A 19406-nucleotide genomic window follows, 5' to 3' on the forward strand; every position below is an offset into this window, starting at 1 on the left:
CCTCCAAAGCTTAGGTGATGCAGCCACTGTCCCTCCAGGACTTGGTGATGTAGCCACACTGTCCCTCCAGGACTTGGTGATGCAGCCACTGTCCCTCCAGAGCTTAGGTGATGCAGCCACTGTCCCTCCAGGGCTTGGTGATGCAGCCATTGTCCCTCCAGAGCTTAGGTGATGCAGCCACTGTCCCTCCAGGGCTTGGTGATGCAGCCACACTGTACCTCCAGGACTTGGTGATGCAGCCACTGTCCCTCCAAAGCTTGGTGATGCATCCACTGTCCCTCCAGGACTTGGTGATGTAGCCACACTGTCCCTCCAGGACTTGGTGATGCAGCCACTGTCCCTCCAGAGCTTAGGTGATGCAGCCACTGTCCCTCCAGGGCTTGGTGATGCAGCCATTGTCCCTCTAGAGCTTAGGTGATGCAGCCACTGTCCCTCCAGGGCTTGGTGATGCAGCCACACTGTCCCTCCAGGACTTGGTGATGCAGCCACTGTCTCTCCAGGGCTTGGTGATGCAGCCACACTGTCCCTCCAGAGCTTGGTGATGCAGCCATTGTCTCTCCAGGACTTGGTGATGCAGCCACACTGTCCCTCCAGGGTTCAGTGAGACAGCCACTGTCCCTACAGTGCTCTGGGATGGCAGGCAGCAGCACCTCCAGCGGCTACTTGACTTTAAACTTTCTCTTCTCTGTGGAATCTCCTCGTATGGATTCATAGTCCATAGACCTCGGGACCTTGCCTTCTGTTCCTCTGCTCTTATCGCCAGTATTTAATATTGTGATAGCAACATAGGGATTTTTTTCAATAAACACCAATCCATTGGAAAAGAGGAATTGATGAATGCATTTAGTATATTCAAACGTGGAAAACAGTCATGGATCAAATGAATGACAAACAGCACTCCGTACAGACACTTTGTCTGCTTTTCTGAATGCTGGAGCTGGAAAATGTCCTCCATCATGTCTCACAGTAGCAATGGCGACATAAACTACTCAGTGTGCTTGCTGGCTTTGTCATCCTGGGTTGTGTGTAACTCCTGGGGTTGTGGATGTTGTCACTTGCCCAGTGTTTGTCTAGCATGAGCAAGGCGGACCCCAGATCTACAAGGAAAGAGAAGAAAGGGGAGGGCAGGGAATGGAAGGGAGAAATAAAAGTAACCCCTCATCAGCCTGGTCTACAAAACACGTTCCAAGACAGCCAGGGCTACACAGAACTTCACTCTATTAACCCAGACTGGCCTTCTGGCCCTGAATCCCTGCTGGTACTGCTTCCACCTCTCAAAATTTGAAATTGTAGGTGCATGCCATTGTGCCTGTGAAGCAGCAAAGCCCTTGAATTACTAATTCTGAGAACAAAATCATCCCGAAGTGCTTTAGAGATGCCTGTATATGCATGGCTACCCTCTCACCGGTAGCCTTCATTTCAGCTCAAGAGACTTTATTTGGTTTTGCAACTTGATGGACTTTTTGACCATACACCTTGGTAGCTTATAAAGTTTACAAAGGGTTTTGTACTTGTCAAAGTTATGTAGGGTGGTTATAATGACCTTCGCAGCTCCTGAGTATAAAGAAAAGTGAGTAGCCTTTTAAAAAAATTATAATTTCAGTATCGACTACGGACAGAGTTAGGGACAGATTTTCCTATTACCTTCCAGATTGTCATGACTTCCTATATTCTTCACTTCACTTCTGTTGTTACCTATTTGGAAATCATTATAATCCAAAAATGGCAACGCCGAACTCTGCAGAGCACACTAGAGGGCGCGCTAACCCCTCGAACTACCGAGTGATCTACCATCTGGCCTCAAGAGGGCGCACCAACAACGGAAGAAAACAATCCCCTTTCTCCTCATCCTGTAGGCATTGGGTTAGAGTTTTTAAGAAGGAAAAAATAAGATAAGATAAAATAAGACAAGATAAAATAAAATAATTTAATTTCCAAAAAGTCACAGAAATAGATTTTTAAATATACTTTTTACTGAATCAAAATATGATCGCTAGTAAATTTGAGTAGTTGAGAAGGGGTGCAGCAAAGACAGCAAGATACTTCCTTCTCCAAGGCCACGTCAGTCACAGTAGGTCTCAGAATCTTTCATAATATAAATCTCTAGATCACAGCCGTTCCTGTTTGCTAGAGTTGATACAGAGATGCCATGTATCGTCGTTGGCTTGTTTATTTCTTGGCTCTTTTGAGATTGGGTTTCTCCGTCGCCCTGGCACTTGAACTCACAGTGATCCACCTGCTTAGGTGTGCACCACCACACTGGCCATTATTGATTTATAATATAATATTGCTGTAGCCTTCATGTCTTAACTGCTAAGTAAGAATGTCCAAATTTGTAGCCAGTGACGATTTACGCTGTTGCTGACTTTAAGTTTTCAGCAGCATTTCCCAGCACTGGCTTCTGAGGACAGTCTGTGGGGCAAGGTTTTTCCTGTGAACTTCCTCCCACGCAGGAAGTTTAACCACAGCCCATTCCTCTTGGCCCACTTTGAAAGGTCTGGAACCACCAGATGTCAGCCGGAAGAGTGGGTGCTCTACCTGTCCACTTATTACACTGGCGTAGGTGCCAGGGTCTAGCTGCAGCAGCCTCTTGCCTCACACAGAGGACCTTTGCTTTTCCTCTGTGGGTAAAGCCACGGGGAACTTGGGAGAGGCTTTGAACAGAAGTGCTATCTGCTTGCTCACTTGCTTAGTGATAGAAAGATCATTCTTATAGCATCACAGAGATGGTTTAGATGCGTGGAGTCTGAATGCTAGACCGCTGGGACTGGCCTCTGGCAGTGAGCAGGGAGGCCTGATGTGCACTGCACTGGCCCAGTACTCCGATGATAGAAATCCAGAAGAGAACAATGCCTGATACGTTAACAAGACTTCCGGATTGACTCACCTTCAGCTGGGCAGCACCTGCGTATTATCCTTACGGTCAGTGTCTGACATTATGGGCAGGTGTCCCTGTAAATGCTCTGGAATGGAATGAGTCAGCTGATAACCAGCTGAAGGGAATTTACACAGCAGACTGATGTGGCCGGGTGGGTGAGGGCATTCTTGGCCTTGATTGTTAATGTTGGAGTGGGGCCTGCTTTGAGGACTAATTTGACTCACCGGATTTGGAGATGATGAGCAGAAGTGTCTTTGGCTGTCAAAGAGATTTCCACTTGGCTGTTGGGGATTTGCCTTGGGAATCCAACATATTCCAGGAGATGGGTTAGATACAACACACATTAGTGGTAGTTGAGTCCGTGGATTGAGATGAGTTTAGAAGACGACAGAAATAATGAAGGGACTCTCAGAAATAGCAGCGCGCAGGAAGGCTGGCGATAAAACCTGCCAGGACACGAGAGGTGGCCCGGAGAGAGCCAGAGGGCTATGTGTCAAGATCCAGGGGCTGTCTTTACAAGAGAAGTGGTACCTTCTCTCTCTCTCTCTCTCTCTCTCTCTCTCTCTCTCTCACACACACACACACACACACACACTCTCACACACACTCTCCCTCTCTCTCTCTCTCTCTCTCACATACACACACACAACACACACACATTCTCCCTCTCTCTCTCTCTCTCTCTCTCTCTCTCACACACACACATTCATTCTCTCTCTCTCTCTCTCTCTCTCTCTCTCTCTCTCTCTCTCTCTCTCTCTCTCTCTCAGGTTACTCAGAACTAAATGACCTACCTGTCTTGAACTCAGGAAAGTTCAAAGCCATCCCATAAGGTCCGATTCTCTCATCTGTCAGCACCTGTCTTTTCTTTCAAGGGAGTCGACCATTCAAAACCAGCTGTGACCTGTGACTCCAGCATATTGGAGGCTTAGCTAGGACAGTTGCCATGAGTTCGGTGCAAACTTAGGCTAGTAAGTCTGCATAGTATGACCATGTAGAGGGGGGAGGGGAGGAAAGGGGGGGAAGGGGAGAGACTGAGACAGATTATCATTCAAAAATCTTATATTTCTCTAATAGTAGAAGTCATAATAAAACCATCACTGTTGCTATAAAACATTATTTTTTTTTTTTGGTTCTTTTTTTCGGAGCTGGGGACCGAACCCAGGGCCTTGCGCTTCCTAGGTAAGCGCTCTACCACTGAGCTAAATCCCCAGCCCCATAAAACATTATTTTTAAAAATTAATTCTTCAGGGCTGGAAAGATGGCTTAGGGGTTAGGAGCACTGACTGTTCCAAAGGTCCTGAGATCCATTCCCAGCAACCACATGGTGGCTCACAGCCATCTGTAATGGGATCCAATGACCTCTTCCGGTGTGTCTGCAGGCAGCTATGGTGTAGTCATATCCATTAAGTAAATAAGTATTTTTAAAAAAAATATATTCTTCAAAAGAAATGGCTGTCTATACTTTCTGTTTGACTCACTAAGGGCCAGTTTCAGTTTCTAAGAGGAGTTTGTCTCATGTGATGAGCAAGGAAGGAGGTGGGAACATCTCAGTCATTGTCATCGGGGGTGCGAAAGAGCTACTGGAGTCCTTCCCTGGAAGATATTCTCTGTGCCTTCTTCAGCGCAAAGGATTTGTTAAGATCGCCTTGACCCATGGGTAAGTGGCTTTTTTTCTGTTTTGTTGGAGACGGGGCCTTGATATATAGTCCAGGCTAGCCTGGAACTCACTAGGTAGCCTAGGCTGGCCTCGAACTTGTGATTCTCCTGCGAAGCCTGCCAAGTCCTAGGATTATAGGTGTGAACCACCCTGCCTGGCCCAGTTAAGTGGCTATTTGTTTAGGATGGGTGTGTTTTAAAAGGATAAGACATTTCATGAGCACAAAGGATGATAATAACTTTTTCTAGTGGTTAAAGAACATTCTCCATGTCTGCGGGAATGGAGTATGGGCTTTCTGCCATGGCAGTCTGACGTCACAGCACACAGCAACGTAAAGAAACGGCACTGGACACAACAATTTACATACTCAACAAAATGGATGGAAGCCAGCATGGGAATATTAGCTTAACCCCAAACTTGCCTTTCTATAGAATAAAGTTCTGGCCATGGCTAGCTTGCTGAAGTACTTCCTAAGGATTTCAAGAACGACTTAAAGCGATCTGAAGTCCATGCATTTCAGTGTTTCAAAGTGGAACAGGGATACAGCATGGGAAGGGTTGGGTGCGGGATCAGCTACTTCTCCCCTTCTGGAAAAAGGCCCAATTAAAGCAGTTTGAGGAAGGAAAGGTTTATTTGGGCTTCCTGTTTCAGGGGGTACAGTCCATCTTCATGGGGAAGGCATTTGAGCAGGAAGTCAAAAATCATGTTGCTCCCACAGTCTACAGGCAGAGACATGAATGATGGGCTCACTTTCTCCTTCCCTCCTCTTTATTGAGCCCAGGACCCCAGCCCATGAGATGTTTACAACTTATGCTCAGGGATTATCTTTCTCTCTGCATTCAAAACCCCTATAAATAACACCTTCAAGGACACACCCAGAGGTGTGTCTCCTAGGAGATTCCAAATCTACTCAAGTTGACAGTGAAGATTCAGTGTCACTGGCATGTTTAGAGTTTGGGAGGTTTTCTTGAAAAATTTGGGTAAAAGTAAATGATTTAAATTCACATCCTTGAAGCCGGGGGGGTGGGGGGTGGGGGTGGATTCAGGACTCAACCATTTAACTGTGCAATTATGAAGACTGGAGTTTAGCTCTCAGCACCCACATAGCAAGTCAGGCGTCCTGCAAACAAGCATAGCCCCAGCTCTGAGGGAGGGACACCTTCCTTTAACCTCCATGGCTGCACAGTGTGTGCACCTGCAGACACATGTGTGCATAGATTTTTCTCTGCACAGCCAAACAAACATTTTGCATTTCTTTGTAGACCCATGACCTTCCCCCTCTCTTCTTTGCAGTGCCCATTTGGTTCCAGTGTTTTCTTTTGGTGAAAATGAACTATATAGCCAAGTCGACAACCCTAAAGGCTCATGGCTTCGGACTGCCCAAGACAAAGTGTATAACCTAACGGGGTTGGCCTTGCCACTATTCTATGCCAGAGGAATTTTCCAGAACAGCTTTGGCCTAATGCCCTATCGGAAATTGATCTACACTGTTGGTATGTACACCAAGTACACAAAAGATCTTACTCCATCCTGTGTTTGCTGTTATTGGCTAGGTGCTAATAATTCAAAAGAAGTTGTCCTGAGTTTGGACTTCCTAATGTCCTAGACCAGTGGTTCTCAACCTTCTTAATGCTGTAGTCCTTTAATATAGTTCCTCGTGTTCAGGTGACCCCCCCTTGTGGCTACTTCGTAACTATAACTTTGTTATCATTATGCATTGCGATGTAAATATCTCTGTTGTCTGACGGTCTTAGGCAACCCCCATGAAGAAACAGTCATTCAGTCCCCAAAGGGATCAAGACACATAGGTTGAGAACCGCTGTCTCAGACCTTCACTGAACTTTAACCATAACATTCACTTCTAATGAACTATCTCCATTTGGAGTAGCAATTGATTACTTTGCAAAATTCCACTGTTGGACTAGAATCCAGGTTTAGACGTGAGTTTCCAGGGCTCCTTAGTGGACCTGTTTCTCTGCACTTGCCTGTAGCACAGTGGTTGACAGACGATGTCAGGAGTGAGGGGCTGAATACTTGAACGTTTCTATATATGTCTTTGCTGCGGATGGTCCCAGCATCACGAGTGCTGAGGTAGGACCCAGAGTTGGATGAAGGCAAAAGACTGAGGATATATGGCCTTGTGACTCACTGTTACTGTTCTGGGGGGCCAGAAGCTGATGGCCTCTGGAAACCTAACTCTTACTGTTCTCTGCTAATAAGCGCTGGTTTTCTTTCTCTGTAACTCTCTCTTCCTATTTTGTGCTAATTAATGCTGGTTTTCTTTTCTCTGTTGCTTAAGGACTTCTCGGTGGCCATCCCCAGAAAACTTAACTTGGCTACCTTTATTTAGCCTTTCCTAGACGGCTCCTGATGTCTTCACAGCCACACACAGCCCGGAGTCAGTTCTCTGCTAAAAGCACGCTTTGTGTCGCTAACTATGCTTTTATATATTCCGGTACACAAGGATGTTATGTATAAAAGGTGCGTGTCTGAGTGACTAGAGTTGGGGAGGAGTGAAAAAGGGAAGGGGAAGCACCCAACCTGGATGGGTCTGTAACCTCACCTGTGCAGGATAGGAGACAGGAGGAGCCCAGGGCCAAGGCTAGCCTGAGCAACACGCAAGGCTCTGTCTCAAAAAAGATAACAAAAACTACATGGCAGGAGTGGAATTACTTCCTTCTGAGGCTTGGAAGAGACTGGGACGTTGAAAATGAGAAAGTGCCGAAACATGCGGAATTAATAGCATTGTGCTTTATATGAGATGGAAATCATATTTTTACCACAATAACCTAATAGCTAAAACATCTCATTTTTAAAAAAGATTTATCTATTTTATTTACATGAGTGTCACTGTAGCTGTCAGACACCCCAGAAGAGGGCAGGATCCCATTACAGATGGTTGCGAGCCAGCAAGTGTTTGCTGGGAGTTGAACTCAGGATCTCTGGAATAGCAGTCTCTTAACTGCTAAGCCATCTCTCCAGACCAACTTGTTTGTTTGTTTGTTTGTTTGTTTGTTTGTAGATCTGTTTCACTAGGACTTCCTTCATCCCTTCTCCTCTTCCTCCCTTCCTTCAGTTTCTCTTTCACAACAGAGTCTCACGTAGCCCAGGCTAGCCTGGAACTCAACTATGTAGCCAGGTGCTCTTGAACTTCTAATGTTTCCGTTGCCACGGGAACTGATCCTGCTGGCATTCCACAGTGCGCACGCACACACACAGCAGTTTCTGCCGTCGGTTTGCGGTTCCGAGGTAGTCACACGATGCTATTTTTAGCTGCCATATTTAACTCAGATGGGATTTAGCAGCCTGTTGGTTAGTTACGATGGGGAACACAGGTACATTCCAGAGTACAACTGTAATTTCGTGATCAGCCGGCTGGCTCATTTCCTGGGCATCGTATCAGTTCGTCATTTTTGCTCCCTGGTGTAATGCTGTTGATTTGGGGGGAGGAGTAGAATGGAAATGATGAGATATGACTTGGGGAGTAAGCTTAATTGATGCAGTGCGTATGCTCACACCCTGAAAATAAGGGGCATTCTGTGGAGTTAAAGGGTTATAGTTATTACCCATTGTGTTAATCTTTTTTTTTTTAAAGTAGAGTCACTTGGCATCTGACAGAGTTAACTTGTGCCTTTCCTGACAGAGCCAGAGTCAAATGGAGTCGCTCAGTGTGAGCTAGCTGTCAAGATACCATTATTCATACTGTTTTCTTCTGAGAACCCAGAAGAAGTGGACACTCCATCAGCTCACCCCTCTGCTTCCTCCCAGTGGTTTTTAGTCCATGTAGCATCCTCGGTGACCTGTTATTATTTGAAATTTTTAAATGTAGCTAAAGATATGAACATTTCATAAAGACCCAACTGTCATAAACTTAGGACAGCAGAAGGCGAGTCGGGGATTCCAAAGAGCCCGACCTGTGGGGACCAGACAAAGCATAGGCCTGGGGTCCCAATGACTAGGCAGCTGAGGCAGGAAGATCAGAAGTTCAAAGCTGACCTGGGCTGCAGCGTGAGTTCAAGGCCAGCCTGGACATAAGCTACATAGTTAGACTCTATTTAGCTGAAAGGCATATTCAGTTCCCAACACTGCAAAAAGGAAGGCCAGGAAAGAGGGAGGGAACAGAGGAAGAAGGAAATAAGAAAAGGAGGGAGAGAGAGATTGGTCCTTGGGAGGTATGTCTTAATGGCTGTGGCTAACATGTCCCGAGCTGTACACAGGTTGATACTGACACTAGGAATCCTCATCATGCAAGGTAGATGGATGGAGGGAGTGCTTGAGGCGGAAGGTCTGACTCGGAGTGACTAGAAGTGTTTCCTTTTCTCTCAGCCTTAGATTTTCCAATTCTGAGAGAGGAGGTAAGTGTAAGTGGCCCGTCTTCTCTTGGGCCTCTCCAGGGATCACGAGTCACGATGCGTGCAAAGCCGTGCCACTCCGGTGCTGGGAAGGTGCAGCAGATGCACAGGGCAGAAGCCTTCCTGACCAGCTTGCTGCTAGTTCCGAGTGTATGAGCTTTCCTCAAACAGGGATTCCTGCCAACGTGTTAACCCGGATCAAACTGTGAGGGAATAGACCAAATGGCTCATTTAAAAAAAAAAAAAAGAAAAGAAAAAGAGAGAGAAAAGTCAGTTTGTGGAAGGACAAAGAGGAGGAGACACTCAGAGACACGCAGCTGTCGAGGGCTGGGGAGGCAGATGCAAACAGCAAAGCCCTCCACAGAGTTCGAATGTGGATTATGTGCGGAATGCCGCGTGATGGCGTGACTCTGTGGGTGTGACCGTGGTGATGCACGATGCACAGGACTCTGTGGGTGTGATCGTGGTGACCCGTAGGACGCTTTTCCCATTCTTAGAAAAAAATAAAATAAAATGGGGTGATTCACACGACTGAGTTAGAGCCACCCCGACCTCATTTCAGATGTTTTTTGAGATAAATAGCCTGAGGTACATGTCCTCAGTCCCAGTATTTAGGAGGCACAGGCAGCAAGACTGTTTCATGTTTAAGGCTAGCCAGGGCTACATACTAGATCCTGTCTCAAAACGGAACAGATCAATGAACAAGCAAACAGAAGCCCTCATAAGGAACTAGGTAGGTAATTTGGTTGGTGGAATGCTTGTCTATCAAGTACAAGGCCGGCCTAGATTTGGTCCCCGGAATGAAACCGATAGGGTAGAGGAATACCTTTAATCCCAGTACTTGGAAGTTAGGAGTGAGAGAATCCAAAGTTCACGGCCATTCTTTGCTACACCATGAGTTCAAGGCCTGCCCAGGCTATAGGAGACCTTGTCTCAAAAAAAAAAAAATTACTAATTCCTATGTACGCTAATGCACACGTACATGTTTACACGTACAGAGCACACAGGAATGGTCGCAGGTAGGTGAGGGATGTGAGTACTTTTGGCATCTTTCTTAAGAGGATAAGGAGATGTGTTTTATTTTAATGAAACTGATTCCAACCCACATAAGGGCCAAAGAGTCCATTGTGTCTTAAATCACTATATACTAGGGGAGGAAGCATGACCTAAGGGATTCTGAAATAGAGGGAAAGAAGGGAGTGCAATTTAAGTTTATTTATAAAACAGGAGATGTTAAAGGAAAGAATAATGTCACAAGATCTCACAGAAGTGGGATGCTGGGCTCACCAAAGACAGGCAGTTGTGGGAAAGTAGCTAAAACGTTTGTAGAGACTAAAGACGGGAAAGGGTTATTGTAACACAGTCTGCAAGGATTTCTCTTGGCTCCTTCCCCGATCTGGTGTCTACCGTGCATAAATCTGACTTCCAAAAGGTCAAAGGAAATATCCATGAGGGTTCGTAGACTCCATCTTGTGGAACACTCAGCAATTAGGGAGTGTCAGTCCTTTCTCTGTGCCCCTCAACTCCCATATTTGCTGCCTCTCTATCCCTTCACGTTGTTGCTTACTTTTTCTTAAATAGCCACCTTCCGTCACTGGCACGGGCTCGCCCTATATGGAGCTTGGAGAGAGACAAAGGAGCCCACCCCCTTCCCACTCCCCTTCGCGTACTCCATTTTCTCCTTACAGCAGCACTCACAGGCCTCAAGCCTAAGCTTAATGATTTCAGAAAGAATAGTTTGCTTTATGGTTTGAAGTTAACACTCGGCTCAGCCTGGCCTTCGGAGCAGTAGCAGCATCAGGCCAGCAGGGGGTGCAGTGGAGACAGGCCGCCAAGACTTGTTCTTCCAAACTCCAAAATTCCAAGATTATTACATAAACGTCTTTTAAAACACGAACAGAAGCCTCCAGACTTATTTACAACCAATCAGAATTTTTTTAATTATACAGATAAAACAGATGCTTTGTTTCCTTTGTGAAATATTCAGGTGGTATAGATAAAATGAATGTGGCCGTTTCCCCATCCCTGACCCTGCCCCCAGAGGAAAATGTTGATCTTTCCAGATTTTTCCTGTACACTGAAAATACTGGTGCTCCTAGAAATATATATTTTTTCGTAGATAGGATCCCGCCTCATTTTGCAACTTTTCTTGGACATTTTAGACATCGTGTGTGCCACTTTATTTGTTATTTCTTTTTAAAAGATAGCTGTCTAAGATTCCAGTGAATAACTGAAATGTCGCTCAGCTTATGTAACCGTTTTCCTAATGAGCTGCGGTTGCTTTCAGTTTTGCGATTATATGACTTTCTCGCACAACGGCTTCGCTGTAAAGATAAGCGACATTTTCAATTGTTTCAAAAGATATAAAAAAAAGTCATAATAGAGGGATGTCACGTGACCTGGGCATTTCACAGTCGGTCACAATAAGAACCCTGTGGGCTTGCTGTCAGCTGTGCCCAGAGGAGAATGAGGGTGACGAGGCTCGCAGCGACGCCTACTCTGCGCACAGCTGCGGTTGGCACAGCAGCTCGTTTGACTCAGAAGTCAAACCATCAGAACGACAGCTCAGTGTCTGCTGAGAAGGGAAACTCTTTTATTTGTTGTCAAGTGGGATGGTGTGACCGAGATAGGCAGCCAGTGAGCTGAGGAGAGGACTGGAGCCAGTGGGCTGGAGGGAAGCCGATTGGCAGCCCAGCGCTCAGCTGCCCACGGGAGACCCGGGCTTGCGGTGGAGTGGTGGCTGTTCCTCAGGGATGACTCGAGCTCTGTTTTCCACAGTTGGCCGCCCCATCCCTGTTCAGAAGACTCTGCACCCGACCCCAGAGCAGATTGATGAGCTGCATCAGACGTACATGGAGGAGCTAAGGAAACTCTTCAATGAACATAAAGGGAAATACGGTATTCCGGAGCATGAAACTCTGGTTTTTAAATAACCGTCTTCCTCCAAGCCATACTGAAGGAAGACAAGAAAACATTGTTGAGAAAATAAATATTTTAAATAACTTCTCTGTGTTTGTTTTATTTTCTTTGTTTACTTTGACTAGAATCGAGTTACAACTGAAAGGTATTAGTGGTGGAGACCACTGCTGATATTTTCTACCGTGGTAAACAAAAATACAGGAAATGGAGGGCAGGGGTTATAGCCCAGTGATAGAATGCTTACCTAGCATGGGTAAGGCTGCAAGTTTGATTCTTAACACTGGAAAATAAAAATACGTATATGATTACAGTATAGGGTTGAAGATGGCTAAGGTTTAAGAATCTTCTGAATTTAGGGAGACTAGATCATTCTTCAGGTTCCTAAAGGACTTAGAATTACTCATGTGCTCAGAGCAAAAGCAAAAATACCAACTTCAGGGCTGGAGAGAGGGCTCAGAGGTTAGGAGCACTGACTGCTCTTCCAGAGGTCCTGGGTTCAAATCCTAACAACCACATGGTGGCTCACAACCATCTGTAATGGGGTTGGATGCTCTCCTCTGGTGTGTCTGAGGACAGACACAATGCACTCATAAATAAAAATAAATAAACCTTTAAAAAAATACCAACTTCAAAGCGACTTTAGACACTAACTGAGCAATTCTGTGGCTTATGGTGGTGTCGTCACCGAGCAGGGCATCTGTTGTTCAGCACAGCTGGACACTTAGAGACCGTGTAACCTGCCGTATAGGAAGCTGAGGAGGACTGGAGAGATGGCTCAGAGGTTAAGAGCACTGACTGCTCTTCCGGAGGTCCTGAGTTCAAATCTCAGCAACCACATGGTGGCTCACAACCATCTGTAATGGGATCTGATGCCCTCTTCTGGTGTGTCTGAAGATAGCTACAGTGTACTTATATATAATAAATATATCTTCCAAAAAAAAAAAAAGCAGAAGACACAGGGCTCTACTTCTATTTATTTATTATTTTACGTATGTATGTGAACTGTAGTTGTCTTTAGACACACCAGAAGAGGGCACTGAATCCCATTACAGATGGTCGTGAGCCACCAAGTGGTTGCTCTTAACCGTGGAGCCATCTCTCTAGCCCCAATAATGTTAGTTTTAATACTGGGTAATCTCGGTTTTTTAGGTCACATCAATGCATTCTTTTTAATCAGTGCAGAATTGGTATGCCACCCTCGAAGTGGCACGAGTCTGCTGGGCACTTGGAATCCCGTATGGACAAGAGCCAGTGCCACCTCACTTTACACTCAGAAACGGGTGTATTTGCAATGGCAAGGCAAGTCTATTTGGAAGATGGCATCGCCCTGTTTTAGGAGGCTGGAGATGAGCTATGCAGCAGAAGCACAGCATCTTCTCCCCCCACGAGAGCCTTTTCACGAAATACTGAATTGGGGCTTCTCTGCTCACTGCTCTCTCCTCGGTGCCTGACCCAGCCTGGGGCCATCCCAGGGCATAAAATATGTACTTGCCCAGTGGGTGTAACAGATATCTTGGCTATAGGGTGGAGTTTTTCTAAAGCTATCCCATAGTAATGGAACCCATTATAAGCCAGGACCCACGTGAAATGAGAAGGCTTCCTGCTCTCTAGTTGGCCCACACCGACAATCGGCAGTCCTACTCACGGTCATAAGCAAGCCGGGTGTTGGCTGTTTACTCACTGAACAGAAGACTGGCACTAAAAGCAACGACCTTCCCAGACGCCTCCAGGGCTGGATGACTGCTTCTCTGCCTTCCTCACGATAGCTGCTTGTGAGTAACTCCATCCAGTCCCAGAGCGTGTTCCTCTGTTATCAGGCTTCAAGTTCTGAAGTGTAAAGTCTGGAGAGAGCCTGGGATGTGCTCAGTGCCATGGCAGGGCTGGAGAGACAGGCTTTCAAGGGCGAGGACTTGAGTCTCAGCACCTAGAACATACAGAAAGGCCGGGCATGGCGCTGTGTCCTTGGAATCCCATCCCTGAGGAGACGAAGCCAAGTGGCCCACAGGAGCTCAGTGGCAGGGCAACCAAGTGAGAGACCTCGACTCAGAAATGATGGCAGACAGCACCTGTGGAAGGACAGCAGAGATGGTCCCCGGGCTTCCATGTGCGTGCCATAGACACGTGCATATCCCCTGCATACCCCTGTACATGCGTACATACTACACACGCAGACATCATGCTACAAAGCAGCAAGAGTGGGAAAGTATTTCACATAGGACAGCATGATCCTTCCCAGGTGCTCCACACGGGCCACCTGAGGAGCCATTGCCCCAAAGCTTTGAGATCCATTATGTTGCCAAAGCAGAGCCTTTCGGTTATTATAGACCCACGAATTCGTCCTTTGAAGAAGTTTTTCAAAAGCCCAGGATTGTGAGTTCTTGATTTCACAAAGGCCTAAATCGTAATTCCACATTCGGTGAAGAGGCTGATTATCCGTCACCTGCTGGATTACCCGGCCGGCCACTGACGCGCAGGCTTGGCAGAGTTTGCAAATCAAGGCAAATACTCTCTTGTGAATTCATACCAAAGTCTTGATCTTAAAAAAAATGTTAGACATAAATAACTCGAGACTTGACATGTGGGAAATGTTATTTTCAGTGCCTATGGAAGAGGGTAAACTTAACTCTTAACTTCTTAGGGTCTCCTGAAGACTTAATCAAGCCATGCCAGTAGTCTGTCAGATATTCTGAGCATAGCTATAAGTGCCACATGGTCCTACAGAGGGCAAATGAAGGTTTTGTAAGGAATCTTACTGTCATGCAAACGTCATGTGCTACATTCACTAGTGCAGTTTACGGAGGTCTCTCCAGTTGTGAAGGTTCCACCTCCTGGTCAATCACACGGAAAGTTTAAGCAGCAAAGCAAACCAAAGAGAACGACTGAAATGACCCCAGGGCACTGTGACAGACACAGGACATTTGCCTTGGGAAAATGTGTCCATGTATCGTTTGACTTGTGCATTTGTTTTCCCGGAGTGATTTTTGGAGGTCGAGTGCAGCCCGAGCCATTCGTCTTCCTTTGCTTGCAGTCGGAGTCTGTGGAATTGTTGCTAGCTACTATTACTGCCTCACTGCAGGGTGCAGCTCTCAGGCTTCTGAAGGGGAGCAGCTTTGCTCTTTACAAGGGGGAATTTTGAAAGAAAATAAAGAGGAGTATCTGGGAGAATTTAGGAGGAAGAAAGGGAAGGGGCAAATGTTGTTATTATAACTTAATCTTTAAAGTAAATAGGATATTCTATATTTTTAAAGAAAAAAATTGATGAGCTGTCTTAAAGTTATTACTGCTGTGATCAAACACCATGACTAAAAGCAACTTGGGGAGGGAAGGATTTATTACTTTTACATCACTGTTCACCACTGAAGAAGTCAGGGCAGGAAATAAGCAGGGCAAGAAATTAGGAAGGACAGGAATTCAAGCAGGGCAGGAACCTGGAGGCAGGAGCTGATGCAGAGGCCACAGAGAAGTGCTGCTTACTGCCTTGCTCTCCATGCCTTGCTCAGTCTGCTCTTAATAGCATCCAAGGCCATCAGCCCAGGGATGGCCCCACCCACAATGGGCTGGGACCTCCTCCACCAATCACTAATTAACAAAATGCCTTACAGGCTTCCATACATCCCAATCCTCTTTTGGGTAGGGGTAGGGGTAGGATTTTTGTTTTGTTTTTCAAAATGGGTTTATTGGTGTAGTCCTGGCTGTCCTGGAACGTGTTGGGTCAAGTTGACTTAAGACTATCCGGCATACCAGTGCTTTCACGGGGAGCACTTTACCAATCCAGGCGTCCCCCCAACCTCCATTTCATTTTTTGAGACAGTCTCCTGTTTCTCGGGCTGCTCTTGACCTTGCCTTTTAGCTAAGAATGACCTTGCATTTATCATCTTCCTATAGGTACCTGGGGGTAGTTAAGCGCTTAACCACCTTAGTATCAGTTAGATAAGACACTTTGCAGTCAGAGTTGGCGCGCAGTTGGTAGAGGGCTTAACCTAATTGTCCTCCTTCTAAAATCCCTGCCTGGTTAATAATAGCTGATGTTAGAAGAGATGGAGAAATTAGCAGGTATCCCATGAAGACCATCACCTGGGGCTTTGGATGGAGCTCCATTGGTAGAGTATTTTCCTGGCATGCACAAAGCTCTAGATTCCGTCCCCAGCCCCACAGAAACCATTAAGGGTGGAGCATGCCTATAGTCCTGGCTCTCAGGAGGTGGGGGCAGAAGGAACAAAAGTTTAAAGTCATCTGACTCAGCAGAAGGGGACTGTGCTCCACACTGGGCAGAGCTTGAGAATAGGAGACCTCAAAGCCCGCCTCCACAGTGACACACTTTCTCCCACAAAGCCACAGCTCCTAATAGCGCCACTTCTCATGGGCAAAGCACGCAAACGCAGGAGTCTACGGGGGCCATAGATATTCTAACCACCACACTATGCACCTGATGTCTTATTCTGCTTTGTACTACTGCAATCAAACACTTGAAAGCTATGGGAAACCCTTGAAGACCCTCTTCTCCAATACTATGTCAAACTGACAAGTGACATTGGGCACCTGGAACAAAGACCAAACGGTCAAATGAATGTAAACAGAAAGTTAACGTTGTCCAGATATGCACAAGTAATGTTATTTTTATAGCTCCAATCCAAGAGGATGACTGGGTTTTAAATTGAGCTTACTCAAGCAACATGTTCCAGGGGCCTTTTGTGGCCAGAGAAAGCACTTCATAAACAGCCATTGATAAAGGGCTTTGAGATGTCTATGAAGCACTTACCACATCTTTCTCACCTACCTCCAGTGAGGGGTAATTTCTGTTACCACATCTTCAGAGGTTTAGAAGCTCCCTCTGGAGCCATATTTCAAAGAAGAAATTCCTTCTTCACCTGCAATCTTTTCTGCTTTTGTGGCACACAAGGGAGCGGTGGCTTCATTCTGACACCGTTCCCTCCACAACCTGAAGCATATGATGTGTTTTCTATTGATTCTGATGCCATTGGAGGCGTTTCTCTGCCAGTGGCATTGGGCAGGCTTTGTTTGCAGTTCCTAGCTTCAGTGGGAAATTTCTACAGCTCCAGGGCATTTTGAGATGGCTGAGGCCCAGGTGTGAGTGGGCAGAGCCTAGTGTGGTACGATGAAGGCATCCAGGGCGGCCTACTTGCTGTAACACTGACTCCATGAAAAGAACAGGAGCGTGAGACAAGTGAGCTGCCTTCTAGGGCTCCAGCATGAAAAAGAACCTCAGATTTTTGAGGACAGTATTAGTTACTCTTCTCAATTACTTGGTGCAAGCGACTTAACCATGGGAGGGCTCCAGTTGGCTCACAGTTTGAGAGAGTCCATGTCTGAGCCACTATTCTATTGCTGTGAAAAGACACCATGACCACAGCAACTCTTATAAAAGAAAGCATTTAATTGGGGTTGGCCTATAGGTTCAGAGTTTAGCCCATTATCATTGTGGCAGGAAGCATGGCAGCATGCAGGCAGACTGATATTGGAGGAGTTGAGAGTTCTACATCCCAATCCTCAGGCAGCAGGAAGAGAGAGAGACACTGGGCCTGGCTTGAGCATTTGAAATCTCAAAGCCCACCCAACAGTGACAATCTTCTTCCAATAAGGCCATACCTTCTAATCCTTTCAAATAGTGCCAATCCCCAAGCATTTAAATATATGAACCTATGGGGTCATTCTTATTCAAACCACCATAGTCCATAAAGTGAAAGAGGTCCTCAAGAGTTCACAGATACAGAAGCATGTGGCGAGGACTCCTCGTATCTGGATGGATCCTGAAACGATGAGTTGTCAAGAATCAGGCTGGAATAGTCAAGGTTACCCATTTATGCCAGCAAGGCTCCCTCTTGGGACACCAACCCCCACCCCAGCAGTACAACCAGCTGGGACCAAGTGTGTAAGCTGACGAGCCTACTGGGGACATTTCACATTAACACCAATGACAAGAACTTCAGCACTTTGAGGGTTTGGGCGACTCATTCTATCTGGGGGTGGGAGAGTCAAGAAGAGGTCATGGGGAAGATGATGGATTTGCAAAAGCAAGGATAAAGATTGAGGATCCTTTCCATGGTAATGTATGGAAAAATATTTCTTATAATGGAGTGTGTGTGTGTGTGTGTGTGTGTGTGTGTGTGTGTTTCTGAAGATCAAACTCAGAGCCTTAGACATTGCTGAGGATCTGTACTCCTAGACTATATTTACCCCACACCTCTAACATTAAAATGTAATTTAGTTTAATTTTTTTTATCTGCTTGTGTGTATGTGTTTGCATAGGCTACAGTGCATGCGTGTGGAAGTCAGAGGCCAACTTCAGTAATTGGCTCTTTCCTTCTACCTTGTTTGAGGCAGGGTCTCTCAAAAAAGTTTATTCATGAAACTTTTTGTGAGTTTCATACATGAGCGTAGCCTGTATTTGCATCATTTCTACTCCTCCCTCTATTCTTCCATCTTTAGTATTCTCCCTCCTCGTCCCCTCTTGAATTCATGTCTTCTATAATTATCATGTGGATCCAAAGAGAGTTGTGGAAAACGTAAATACATACGTACGTACGTACATACATACATACATACATACATACATACATACATACACACGTACATACTTGCTCCATATATTTTTGTTTATGTATATTTGTATACATATGTTTACATTTATATACATACATACTCACACAACATAATGATTCCATTTTGTGTCGCTCCTAAGTTAGGGCTGACCACATAGGCTTAGGTAACCTACCAGGGGGCTCATCCCTAAAGAAAACCTAACTTTCCCTCAGTAGCCATTGTCTGATTGTAGCTATTTCGTCTGGGAGCGGGGATTTGTGACCCTTTCCCCCATCCACATTGGCGTATTGATTGACACTGTCTTGTGCAGGCAGCTGTGTTGTTGAGAGGTCATGGAATGCTATCTCTAGGCAGAGCCTCTCTTGTTTCTGCTACCACACTTGGATGCTCCAGGCTGGCCTGTACTTGGCCCATCTTAACCCACCATCTTGCTTTCTCCCCAAGGGCGCTAGCAGCATAGATGTGCACCACTGCGTCTTGCTTTTTATATGAGTTCCAGCAATTGGAATTCAGTCTGTCAGGACTCTATGGTAAGCACTTTCTTAATCCCCTGAGCCATTTTCCCATTTCCTAAGCATTTTCTGATTTGCTTTTAATGTCACAATGCCTAGACCTTGTGACTTTTGAAACTTAAAATACACTTTGAGATCTGATATTTTGAGGACATACCCTACTCTTTATCCAATAGCATTTATTCTAAGATTTTGTTTGGTTTCCTGGGGTTTTTCTTAGACGTTAAAATATGTATATTTAAGTCTTATTTATTTATACTTTGTTCCCAAAAGGTCTGTGGAAGATCACCACTCAGGAAACTTAATGAAAGTTGTAACTGAGCATAAAAAAAATCTCAAAACAAATTCAAATTGTATATCTATTCAATAATAAATTATCTCCTAGCCAGGAATGCTAGCACATACCTTGGAATCCCAAAATCCTGAAGGTGGAGACAGAAGGGTCAGGAATTCAAGGTCATCCTCGGTTATTTAGGCTAACCTGGGCTATATGAGCCCCTGCCTCAAAAAACAAAACGAAGCAA

The 19406-nt window shown here is 45.6% G+C and overlaps 1 protein-coding gene and 1 long non-coding RNA gene across 2 annotated transcripts in view; one reads left to right on the plus strand and one right to left on the minus strand.

The window, feature by feature from the left end:
- The first annotated feature begins 4350 nt into the window (after nucleotides 1-4350).
- Nucleotides 4351-11901, plus strand: Mogat1 (monoacylglycerol O-acyltransferase 1). The gene is made up of 4 exons (NM_001108803.1): nucleotides 4351-4538; nucleotides 5832-6031; nucleotides 11400-11527; nucleotides 11669-11901. Exons 1-4 carry the CDS (start codon nucleotides 4402-4404, stop codon nucleotides 11753-11755), a joined length of 552 nt encoding a protein of 183 aa, NP_001102273.1. The 5' UTR covers nucleotides 4351-4401; the 3' UTR covers nucleotides 11756-11901.
- The window catches only part of LOC134480390 (uncharacterized), a 62968-nt gene continuing 54367 nt past the window's right edge, over nucleotides 10806-19406 (minus strand). The window contains exons 3-4 of the long non-coding RNA XR_010054816.1: nucleotides 13491-13733; nucleotides 10806-12089 (exon numbers count right to left, since the gene is read on the minus strand). This is a non-coding gene — a long non-coding RNA (uncharacterized LOC134480390). The remainder of the gene's footprint in view (nucleotides 12090-13490; nucleotides 13734-19406) is intronic.

The sequence above is a fragment of the Rattus norvegicus genome, chromosome 9 (genome assembly GCF_036323735.1).
Source record: "Rattus norvegicus strain BN/NHsdMcwi chromosome 9, GRCr8, whole genome shotgun sequence".
NCBI classification, from domain to species: Eukaryota; Metazoa; Chordata; class Mammalia; order Rodentia; family Muridae; genus Rattus; species Rattus norvegicus.